The following is a 12,518-nucleotide window of genomic DNA, read 5'->3' as shown; positions in this document are numbered from 1 at the left end:
TTAGGTCAGACCAATGGTCCATCTAGCCCTGTATCCTGCTTCCATAGTGGCCAATCTGGGTCACAGGTACCTGGCAGAAACCTACCAATGTGTTAGCCAGCACCGCATAAACTGGATACTCAGTGCTGAAACTCGGACATGGCCCAGCATTGAATAACTGGAAATACCGCCATGGCAAAACGTTCACTGCCATGGCTGAATATTTATTCCAATTATCTCAAAAACACCAGGAAGGGAAGACTCCAATACTCAAACCTAAACACTACTTCCAATTGCCTTCCAGACTAGTTGTGCCAATTGGTCAGTTGGACTCATCAAATATCTAACAAATAGACCTCAAACTCCAACAGGAAAGTTGCTCAGGAAGGATAAAGCTCCACCATAGAGACAGTTTAAACCATCGGTCTGCTCCGGAAACAAACCAGAGAGAAAATACTCCTCCCTACAAATGGAAGAAGCAGACCGATGATTTAAACTGTCTCTTTGCTGGAGCTTTATGCTTCCTGAGCAACTTTCCTGTTGGAGTTTGTGGTCTATTTGTTAGATATTTGAGTCCAACTGACTGTTTGGCAGAACTAGTCTGGAAGGCAATTAGAAGTAGTGTTTACATTTGAATATTTATTCCAACATGATCCAGAATTTGTAGCACTGAATCCGATAAATCTGGCTTGATCCACAATAGCACTTTTGTTGTAGTTTGGAGCTCATGTGGTAGTTAGAGCATGTATTTTCAGTGCTTTCAGCCTGGGTTGAAAGCACTTGAGCAGTGCTTCATTCTCCATTTGTCTGGAAAACCTCCATAAAAGCTGACTGTTAGGGGGAAATTGGGGGGTGTGGGAGGAGATGGTGCATGGACCTAGTATCTAGCCTATTGTAATTTGAGATCTGACAAAGATGGCATAAAATCTCTTATACAACTTGGGATCTAGCTAGGTATTTGGGACTTGGGTTGGCCACTGCTGGAAACAGGATCCTGGGCTTGATGGACTTTTGGTCTGTCCCAGTACAGCAATTCTTATGTTCTTATGTGAGCCAAGTATAGGACAACTAAGCCATTGTGACATCACTGATGAAGTTGGCTCTTAAGCATTGGTGGGATGAGGCATTATGACATCACAATCTCAGCTCTGGAATGTCGCTACTCTTTGTGTTTCTGCCACGTACTTGGGAACTGGGTTGGCCACTGCTGGAAACAGGATCCTGAACTTGATGGACCTTTGGTCTGTCCCAGTACAGCAATTCTTATGTTCTTATGTGAGCCAAGTATAGGACAGTGAAGCCATTGTGACATCACTGATGATGTTGGCTCTTAGGCATTGGTGGAATGAGGCATTATGACATCACAATCTCAGCTCTGGAATGTCGCTACTCTTTGTGTTTCTGCCACGTACTTGGGAACTGGGTTGGCCACTGCTGGAAACAGGATCCTGAACTTGATGGACCTTTGGTCTGTCCCAGTATGGCAGTTCTTATGTTCTTTTGTTACAGAGAAATTTCCTAAAAAGGAAAGTTTTTACTGTGTTGTGAACAGAATAAGAAATTTGTTGCTTAACCACTCCCTTTTAGAGTCTTCTAATGCGGCCCAGAGTGCTAAATGCTCTGATGCTGCTTTAACGCTCATAGAGAGCATATAGCCCCAATGCTGCGGTAGAAACCTCTATCTCGGCTTAGTAAAAGAAGGCCTTAGTTTTAGCAGGAGACTCTTTGAAAGGTATGCTAATTTTTTTAGTTGTTTCTTAAAGCGATCCCCTTAATACAGGGAAAGTTATGTAAATGTTGACCATAAGCTCATAAAGCATGGGTTGAGGTTGGTCTATTTAAAATAGCAATCACATACTCTGGTGTTTCACCATAAAAGGAGTTAAAACTCAAACAGGGAATTTTATGGCTTATTTGCGATTGCACTGGAAGCCAATGCAGCTTGTCACGCTGTTATCCAGATTCTGAGATGGATGACGTGGTGGATTCCTGATTTTTATTTATTTATTTTTTTCCGTGTGCATTTTTATCTTAGGATCCTTTTGGCAGGAAGCTGGAGGAGATTATGACAATTATCCATGAGTTTCTAAATGACAGCAGTGTCTCTACAGATTTTGGAACCCAGATATATGAGCAGCAAATTGTCGAACTGGAAAAGGAAGGTAACAATTGGGTGTAAGATATGATTTGGTTTCATTTTCTTTATTCAAAAATAAAAAAATAAAAAAAATACAACTGTTTGCTTCATAAACAGTTTACATAGTTCATATTGGGGTCTTTTTTTTTTAAGGCACGCTAACTGGTTTAGTGCACGCTAAATGCTAAGGCATCCATTATATTCTTAGCCTATATCATGCACTAATTTGGTTATTGCACCTTAATAAAAGGACCCCAATCTAATCAACTGTCATAAATAGTGTTTCCTTTTCTATCAATCCAAGTTACCAATACAATTTCTCATCCTCTACATATATAGTACAATTTATATCATAATTTTACTTCAGCCTATTTTGCTCTTTCCATTTCATGTACTCATCCCATGTTTTATGAAACCAAGGCAGGCGGCCCCTCTTTCCAGACATTAGGCATATATAATCCCCTTCATTATACATAGACTGATGATAAGGATGGCACAGATGTCTTCCAGGCTTTAGCTATTAAAATTTTTGTGCCTATGAAAATGTGTATGGCTAATTTGTATGTCTCCTTAGGGATCCCTTGTACCGGAAAGCTAAGAAGGCATCCTGCTACCAGTTTAGGATAGCCCTGAGATGTACACTTCCTTAAATCAAGTACTAATTTCTCCCCAAAAGGAGCTATATTCGGACAATTCCACTAAATGTGGAAGAATGTTCCTGGATTCCCACAATTACATCAACATTTTATATCCCTTTATTTACATATAGGTTGAATATCTTCTTAGGGTTATAATACCACTGATAGAAAATTTAAAACCGATTCTCCACCAGTGGAGGAGCTACTGATAATTTTAATAAACCCCGAAAGCCTTTCTTCCAAACTTGCTCCCACCTGGATGCATAGTGTGATACAGGATTGGTCTGAGTTAAGAGTTGCATAAATCTGCGATATCCCCCCCTCTTCCTCTTCCCGTAATAAGAGCTTTTTCAAAAGGAGTCTCTTCTATGCTAAGCTCTTTACAAGCCTTGAGCAATATGAAATCTCTTTCTTGATGATATTGAAAGTCGTGTTTATTTTGTAACCCAAATTCCTCCTGTCATTTCTGAAAGGCTCTCATCTTCCTCCCCTGCCAAATTTAGCCTAACACACATAAAGAAGCAGATGTCCAGTGTGAATAAAATCTGTCTGTAGGACCAGGCTGGAATCCTGGAGCATATTAGACATGGGGGACAAATTGAAAATATTGCCCACCCAGGAATATTCGGGTTCTATAAAACATCCATTCTTCCAATTGACATTCAACATAGCTATTAAGATGTGGGGTGATTTGCCTTAGTCTAGTTAGAGAAAGCCATGCTATCATCCAAAGTGGTAAGGCCCTTACCTTTGCTGAATAATATTTAACCACAGCTTATATATCTTATACCACCAGTAAGAAATCCCCTGCAAGAGGGCAGCCGAATAGTACAATCTGGGTTACCCTGGGTGGCTTCCACGTCCAGATAAAAGCAAAAGCATTTTTAGTAAGAGAATGGAAAAAATTTTGAGGAATGGCAGTCGGTATGCTCCTCGCCTCCTCTTTTCATCCCATTGGCCTGTGTGTTCACTCTGAATAGATGTGCTAGGACCTCTATAGTTAGGACAAACAATAAAGGCGATAAAGAACAACATTGTCTTGTCCTCCTGGCCAACTCAAACGGGTTCGTATAGTTATTATATAGGCACCCCTTAGCTAAGCTTAAAATTAATGATGTCATCAGATAAGACCCCAACAGGCTCACTTTCTCAAGCACTGCCATAAGAAACAGCCAGTGTACCCTGTCAAAGGCCTTCGCATCCAGCAACAGCAATATCGAAGGTTCGCCATCTTGTCAAGTCTGCTCTATCAAATATATATTCCTAGCTTGGTGTTGTCATAGGTCTGACTCTCCTAAATAAATCTGGCCTGGTTCTTATGAATCAGCTGAGGGAGGACCCATTGAAGTCGATTAGCTAATATCTTCGTAAAAAGCTTATAATCCATCCCCAAAATGGATATAGGCCTATAAGATCCACACTAAAGTAGATTTCTTTTTACCAGTCTTCAATAGAATCATAACTCCTGCCAAACGCCAGGAGTGGGGAAGAGTAGTCCCCTCCCCTATACTATTAAAAGCACATACCAGCAGTGGCATAAGTATAGCATGAAAATATTTGTTGCTCAAACCATCAAGACCAGGGGCTTTCATGCCTGAAAGATCACCAATTGCCCTATAAACCTCCTCTGCCTTTATCAGAGCTGACAGAATCTATTTTCCATTTTAGTTATAGTTTTGAGGTTTATTTTATTTAAAAAAAATTGCCACCTGCTTTGGGTTCAAGCCTATATCTGGGGTATATAATTTCTTATGAACTTCCACTAAGATCTTTTGAATCTTATCCTCTGAAATATATTATATCTCCCTATGTCTACAATAGCATAGATAGTATTTTGCTGTACCAAACATTTTAACTTCCATGCAAGCATACAGCTGGCCCGATTGTTGAATTTGAAGTATTCTTGTTAAAGCTCACTTGTCTTGAATTCCTTTCAATTCTAATTCTCGTAAGCTTAATTGAGCAGTATGCAAGGATTCTCATTGAGATGTATTAGTCTTTCCTAACTTACATAGCTTCTTCAAAGATTGAACTCTTTTGAGAAATATAGATTCCAGAGGAAGCTGCCAGGTCTCTCTGGACAGCAACATGCTCGCTACCCGTTGCACCACTTCTTTGCAATTGTTTTACTCCGGAGTTTCAGGGACTTATCGTATGCGGAGGTTTGATCGCCTGTTCTGCCCCATTTCATGTGAGCAGTTTCTTGTAAAAGATAAGTATTTAAAATGCTTAATTTAAGATGTGTAAACAGAGTGTGTTCTGTGGACTCAATCTCCCAGAGTGCTTGGCTGCAGCCTGTGACCATAGCCCACCATTCTTTTTGCTTCTGTGTGAGGCCAAGATTCGTATTGTTAGAGAGCACATGATTGGACCAGGATTGGACCCTCTCCTGTTTTTACACATTGAATGTGCCAACTTCTAATTAATCTGGTGGTGTTAAGTTTAAAGTACAGTATCAGAGAGTAGTGGAAATACACTCCCAGTTTCCCAGACTTTGGGATGCACTGGTTGAAGTGTGGATTATGAGAAGAGAGCAGAAAAACTCTTTAGACCCACAGAACTGTAAGTCAATTTGCTTCTTTGTTTTAAGTTATAATAAAGCAAGCTTGTTTGAGGAACTGCTGAATCCAGTCTGGTGATATTATTAAGCTGCTAATTCAATGAGTTAATTATCTGGAATCCCCCGGGATAGCCCAGTCACAGTAAAATCAGGAATGGCTGCAGCCTAAGTAAAAACAGGAAGTGGTGGCAGTCTTGCTGAGCCAGTTAAATCGCCAGCTATGATTTTCCAAATCCTCTACCTTGTCAAGTTGAGAGCTCTGGGATTTCTGAAGCCGAGTCTGCAGTCAGTCCAGAGAATCCCGTTGCTCCTTAAGGTGGGTCTCTATATCTTCAACTCTATGCCCCAGTTCTGCAGTCTCACCCTGGAGGTCTGCCGAAAGAGCCGCCAGCTCCTCTCGAACTGCTTTAGTGTCTGATTTAATTTCATGGGGCAGCTCTCGAAATTCACCCATAAGGTCGCGTGATATGTCTCCCTCCATATCTGGTAGGGTCTTTGGCTGCTGGGGCGAATGAGCAGACTGCATCAACCATTGCCCCACAATTTTGGAATGTCCTTCATCGTTAGCTTGAACGTGTGGAGGGGCATTTAAAAAAAATATATATATCTAAGTCCAACTTGGATGTTTCCAGCTGGACGTCCAAAGTTGGAGGAACAGAATGGCAAACTGCTAGCTGTCCAAATATATATATATCTTTTGAAAACTGTCTACTGGGACGTCTAAGCCGCCGGAACGTCTAATTATATACTCCATTTCGATCAGAAAAACATCCATGTTGAAAATGTCCAAATGCAGACCATTTGGATGTGGGTGGGGGCCAGCATAGTAATGGACTGGCCACATAGACATCCCAACAGAGGGCACTGCTGTGAACTTCAAATAAATGGTGCCAGATGCATATCTCACCATAACCCCCTTAGAATTTATGGTGAGCCCCCCCCCAAAAAAAAAAACCCTACTATACCCACCTGTGTATCACTCCAATAGCACATATAGCTGCAGATGGCACTTTCTACCATAAATGGTTCACTATGGTTCACTAGCCCACTCACCAGGCTACTTAAGACACCTGTGTGCAGCTCTACTAGGCTTCCCCATTACTAGATGCTGCTGTTTAAGAGCCAGGTTCTATGTACCTTTTTGTTCTCATGTGTGTGTGGTAGAAGGGGGTTAGTGAGCACTGGGGGAATGTGGGGGTGTCTTACCTTTATGCATGCAGTGGGCATCTTTGTAGCACTTAAACGATTCTACAACACATCTAGTTCAAACGTCCAAGTTCCATCCAAGGTGTCTTGCAAAACATTTGATTATCGCTGCAAGACATCCAAGTCTAACTCGCCCTTGGGCATGCCCAAAGCCTGCCCATAACATGCCTCCACCATACCCATCTCGTGCGCTGGACACATAGAGGCTGGGACACCTAGCTAGACATCCAGAAATGCGGTTTCGATTATAGGCACTTGGACATCCTGACGATTAGGAAATCTAATTGCCGATATAGGATGCTTTTTGGACATCTGTTTTTTTTATTATGAGCCCGATAATTTCTCGGCATCTTGCGTTGTGGCTGCAACATGATCACTACAAATGAATTCAGATTGCTGTAGGGTTAGAAGGGTGACATTAATTTTGCAAATATTAATAGGAAGTCCCTATTTTTAGAGCGATATTAATGTGGAGATCAGCAGAGCTTGGTTCTCAACCCTCCATCTTGTAGCACGTTGGAATTTACAATATTTTTCCAGTCCTGATCTCAACTGCCATGGTTACTCCATCATGCTCTTTTCTCTCATTGCCAAATCCAGGAGCAGTGATGTTCTGCACCAAGAAGCGGATCTGCGCCCTACATCTCCGCAAGTATAATGATACATTGTTCATCCATGATACAGTCCGAATGATTGATGCCTTCAACTACTTGGATGAGTTCTACACACTGGAGAAGTTTGCAAAGACAAGAGGTGACCTCACCGAAGAGTTTCTTTTTCAAATTTTTGCTGGTAAGTGGCAACACATATAGATAGTTAAATTCAATGCAGACTTGGGATAATATTAGTATTACTAACAGCATTTAGCTTGCTAATGTCAACATAAAGATAATTTCCCCTCCCTCTTGAGATGCACAGCTCCCTCAGTGATTGCTGTTGTCATAGGCTCTTGGGTTTTGCTAAGACTTTTAACATGTTGAATGTTACTCATCAGAAAACAGAAAGGAACTTCTACTGAGTGCTATGAATGTGAAGTATGAGAATCCAAAGCTATTCAAGCTGGAGGAGCTCCTTCGAGAACAGTTTGACACATCTGCAGAATCGCAAGGAATCGTTTTCACAAAGACCCGTCAAAGCGCCCATGCGCTGCACAAATGGGTTGAAAGCAATGAAATACTACAAGCTGTAGGAATTAAAGCTGCCATTTTGACTGGAGCAGGGTACAGCAACCAAACCAAGCACATGACTCAGGTAAATGCTTTATTAGAGTCGGTTTCAGTTGCCCCCGTGTCATAAGGAAAAGGATAAGACACCCTGGTTTTACAGTATGGCATACGTGGATTAGTAGTCGTACGACAAGCAAAACTATAGACGTCAGAGCTTCCAATTTATCCAGTTACAGGAGAGAGATTTTAGGCCACTCCTGGATTTCTGACAATTCTATCATGATGCATTATGGTACCTGCAGTGCTGATTTCAAAGGGTAAAATCAGGCCACCCAGTATTCAAGAGAGTTTTCATTTCCACTGGGTTTAGCACCCTCAAAGATTTTGAAAAGCTGACTCATGCGCTTTTTTGTGTACATATATTCATACTTAAGACTTAATATGGCACCTTACATATAACAATCACAAATCTCCTCTCCACGAGTACAGTGGGTTCCTCTTCCGCCCCTCCTTCAATCTGGAATGAGAATAATCACAGAATTCTAAAATGTGTGGGAGAGACACAAAGGATCACTAAATAAAAAGAAGATAGTACCAGAATAAAACTTAACACATCAAGAGCTAGCCGTTCATTAATGATGTTTCCAATATAGCAGGGAAAATGTTATCAAAGGAGTCAGAAAAGAAACTTAGCGGTATTTAAGAGACTGACTCTAGTAAATTAAACCACCAGACAAGAAGGACCCGCTGTACTGTAACTCAGCTCAGAGATATAAAACTCTGAAGAGGGGGAGGTTACCCCCTCTTGGGGCAAGAGTTTATCATCCAATCATTGCATAATTGTTAGTAAAAACGGATCAAACTCAAAGGTGTAAGATAGATTGATAACTGTAAAAATGACTCTGAATGGTAATACTTTCAAAAAGAAATTAAAAAAGTAATTGCGCTCAGGTTGTCACTAGAAGTGTGAAAGCTTACTTAACTTATTTGCAAAAAAACAGCTCATCAGGGTCCCGACGCTTCAGGAGACCCCGCCAACTAAGAGTTGAGATTTGCTAAAGAGTCACACCATGTATAAGTTCATTAACTGTGATCGGTCAAAGAATGACAATTACTTTTTGAATTTCTTTTTGAAAGTATTACCATTCAGAGTCATTTTTACAGTTATCAATCTATCTTACACCTTTGAGTTGGATCCGTTTTTACTAACAATTATGCAATGATTGGATGATAAACTCTTGCCCCAAGAGGGGGTAACCTCCCCCTCTTCGGAGTTTTATATCTCTGAGCTGAGTTACAGTACAGCGGGTCCTTCTTGTCTGGTAGTTCATTAATGATGGGCAGAAGTGGTGCTTAGATGGCAACTCTAGCACTGGGCAAGAGGGAGCAGGAGCGTAGACACCTAGCTCCTGACCCTAGTGGTGGCTGTTCAAAATGGCTGCCGAAAGAAGGGTGGGTTTGGGAGCTGAGGGGGCCTTCCACAGCCTGGGGAGGAAGGGCAGGGGGTATGTTTGGGGAGGTGGGGGTCAGGGGGATTTCTTTTTTTTATATTAGAGAAAACCCAGCTGGGAATGCATAACTCATGTGGCCTCGGCTGACCGGGCCATGTAAATTCCAGATGGCTCAGCTGCCCAGAATTATCCAGGGATATTCAGCGGCAGTGCACAGACATGGTCTGGCTCTGAATATCACTGGATAATTTAGCTGTATATCTTGGTGAGGGAGGGGAAGACATCTTAAATTAGAACTTAGCAAGTAAAATGTTAATACCATTGGATTGTTGGTTCAATCATGAAGTGACAATGAATGTGACTGTTGGGTAGACTTGATGGGGACCATGCAGGTTTTTATTTACCATCCTTTACTATGTGTATTTGATTGGTCTGATAATGTTTTTCCAAAATGACAGACAAGAGCAAGGAACTGCTGTTACTTACCAATGGCCACTGGATGAGAAGCACCAAGTCAAGGGGCAAGCATAGCAAATTTATACTGGTGCTACCCTTCAAAAGATCAAGGTTGGTTGACCTTGTGAACCTGGCATCTTTTCATTGATTGGTTCACAAGACTGGGATACCAGGGTCACAACTCACTTATACTTGGTGGAATGCAGAACAAGACAGTGTCACAGTTCGGGCTGAACAAGTTCATTTCAGTAGAGGAGCATTATTAGTCTTTGAGGTTTATGTAAGCTTGGCTCTTCTGTTTAATGCAGTTTGCCAGTAGTTATATCCTCTGCTTTTCTTTCTGATCTTTCTTAGAATGACCAGCTGAAGGTAATAAAGAGTTTCCGCAAAGGGTTGCTCAACCTCCTCATCTCCACCAGTGTAGCAGAGGAGGGGCTGGACATCCCAGAATGCAACATTGTTGTGCGCTATGGCCTGATGACAAATGAGATTGCTATGGTTCAGGTATGTCATTTGACCTTTAAAATTTCACTTCTTTCAGTGACGTACTAAAGGCAAAGCACCCTAGTGGCAAGGGTTGGCAAGTATCACCCCAAAAGAATGGCTTGCCTTCCCAATTCCAGTGGACTCCTCTGCCACTTGCTTCCCATGATGTGCAGCACCAATAATAAATCAAAGTGAAGCCATGGGGTCTTTCCCCTTGCCGGTGCTGTTGCATGCTCTGCCATTTCTGGTCCTACCCACATCTGAAGTCACTTCCTGTTTTTTAAGGGCGGGACTGGAACTGTCAGAGTGCGCAGCAGTACAGGCAAGAGGGAAGGCCCAACAGTTTCACTTTGCTTTCTTACCACTGCTGCACGTTGCGGGAAGCAGTATGGAGTTGTGATGCAGGAACTAGTAGGCGGGGCAGGGATGGAAAGTGGAGACACTGGATTAGAGGAAGGAAGAAAACAGTTATGCTTGCTGAGGGGAATTGGACATGGACTAGGCAGTAGTGTAACAAAGGGAAAAGATGGGGAGATAATGGACTAGGATGGGGAAGGAAGTTAGGAGAGGGAGAAAGACAAAAGAAATACTGGATAGAATAGGGGTGAGAGAGAGAACTGTGAATGCAACGAAGGGAAAGAATAGTGTTACAGAGGACAGATAGGGAGACAAAGAAGGATGCTGAGTCTTGTGGGGAGTAAAAAGATAAGAGAGAAGATGGGCTCAGCCAAGGGAGGTCTTGCCTCACCAATTTGTTGCATTTCTGTGAAGGTGTGATAAACATGTGGTTGATATAGTATATCTAGATTTTCAGAAAGCTTTTGACAAAGCTCCAAATGAGAAACTCCTGAGAAAATTAAAGAGTCATGGGATAGGAGGCAAAGTTTTATTGTGGATTAGGAATTGGTTATTGGATAGAAAACAGAGGGTAGGGTTAAATGGCTATTTTTCTCAATGGAGGAGGATAAACAGTGGAGTGCCACAGGGATCTGTACCAGGAACGGTGCTATTTAATATATTTATAAATGATCTGGAAATTGGAATGACGAGTGAGGTGATTAAATTTGCAGATGACACTAAACTGTTCAAAGTTGTTAAAATCATATAGACTGTGAAAAATGGCAAGCAGACCATAGGACATCGGAAGACTGGAAATATAAATGGCAGATGAAATTTAATGTGGACAAATGCAAAGGGATTCACATTGGGAAGAATAATCTAAATTATAGTTACAGGATGCTAGGGTCCACCCTAGGGGGTCAGTACCCCAAAAAGATATAGGGACTGGATTCTCATGCCCTTAATGATAGATACTGAACTGGTTCCAGCCCGTATAGCGTGCCAGTAATTTACCAGCCAGTTTTCAGAACGGCTCACTGTGGTCTTTTCTGCGCTTCCTAGCAGAATCCGACTCTGCTATGCAAATGTAGAACAAAGTCATTAATATTAAAATGGTAGTAAAATTGACTCATTAATATTTAAATGAGCATTCTGGGAAATTCTCTATCATCACCAAGTAATTCTGTAGCCTCGTTGTGCTTCATTTGCGAACTGCCATAGCCTTACTTTCTGGTCAGTGCCTGAGCACTGATAGGAAAGTAAAGCTTGACAGCTCAGAACCTTCCCGCCCCCCAGAAATTTTTTTTTAAAAAGGACCCCAGATTCCTCTCTCCCTCCCTCCCACCAATCCCCACCAGGGCCATTCAATGTCCCCCCATTGCCGGCTTCTACTGCCCCACCACACCTTTAAATTGAAGGACGGCAGGAGGGATACCCACTCCCTCCTGCTGCTAGCATCTTTGCCTCCAACACCCCACACCTGTAAATTGAAGGACGGCAAGAGGGATGCCTATCCCTCCTATTGCCGAGGTTCTGCCTCTCAACAACCTCCCCCTGACAACTCCCTGACAGACCCCCCCTCATATCTTTTAAGACGAAGTCCAGCAGAAGGGATGCCTACTACCTCTGGCCAGTAGGCCTGCCTCTTCAAAATGGCAGCCTTCCCCTTGTCAGTGCATCCCAAGATGCACTAGGGAAATACCTAAGGCTCTGATTGGCCCAGGCACCTTAGGCCACCTCCTCCTGGGCTTGGCTAATATTTAGTGCCATAAACGCATAGCCAACAGGAGAAGGTTAGGAGGAAAGGAAGGGGGAGATTGTGGGGTTTTTGACTTAAGTGGCTAATCAAACTTAACCAGTCCAAATTTGGCCAGGGAACTCAGCTGTACAGAGTTGGTCTTCAATTAGCCATATAAAGCTGATTATATATGATTTTAACTGTTCCCCATCGAGGATATTAAAATTGTATAGGTTATAAATAATATAAATAAATAAATTAGCTGTATTTCCAGTCGAAAACCTATCTGGTTATGTTCAGATGAATATTCCAGGTTAAAATGTACTGGTTATTTGGGGCCACTTAGAAACTGCTGGAAAATT

General features: G+C 42.0%; 1 protein-coding gene across 2 annotated transcripts in view; it reads left to right on the top strand.

Annotated features, from left to right (window-relative positions):
• DHX58 (DExH-box helicase 58) overlaps positions 1–12,518 on the top strand; it is a 39,446-nt gene that overhangs the window by 13,680 nt on the left and 13,248 nt on the right. For both annotated transcript variants that reach the window (XM_033919185.1, XM_033919186.1), the window contains exons 6-9: positions 2,015–2,141; positions 7,121–7,312; positions 7,515–7,771; positions 9,948–10,097. In XM_033919185.1, the coding sequence (XP_033775076.1) occupies positions 2,015–2,141; positions 7,121–7,312; positions 7,515–7,771; positions 9,948–10,097 (726 nt within the window). The remainder of the gene's footprint in view (positions 1–2,014; positions 2,142–7,120; positions 7,313–7,514; positions 7,772–9,947; positions 10,098–12,518) is intronic.

This window comes from Geotrypetes seraphini, chromosome 13, assembly GCF_902459505.1.
Source record: "Geotrypetes seraphini chromosome 13, aGeoSer1.1, whole genome shotgun sequence".
Classification (NCBI taxonomy): Eukaryota; Metazoa; Chordata; class Amphibia; order Gymnophiona; family Dermophiidae; genus Geotrypetes; species Geotrypetes seraphini.
Note: the sequence above shows the minus strand (reverse complement) of the source record. Positions and strands in the feature narration are given on the sequence as shown.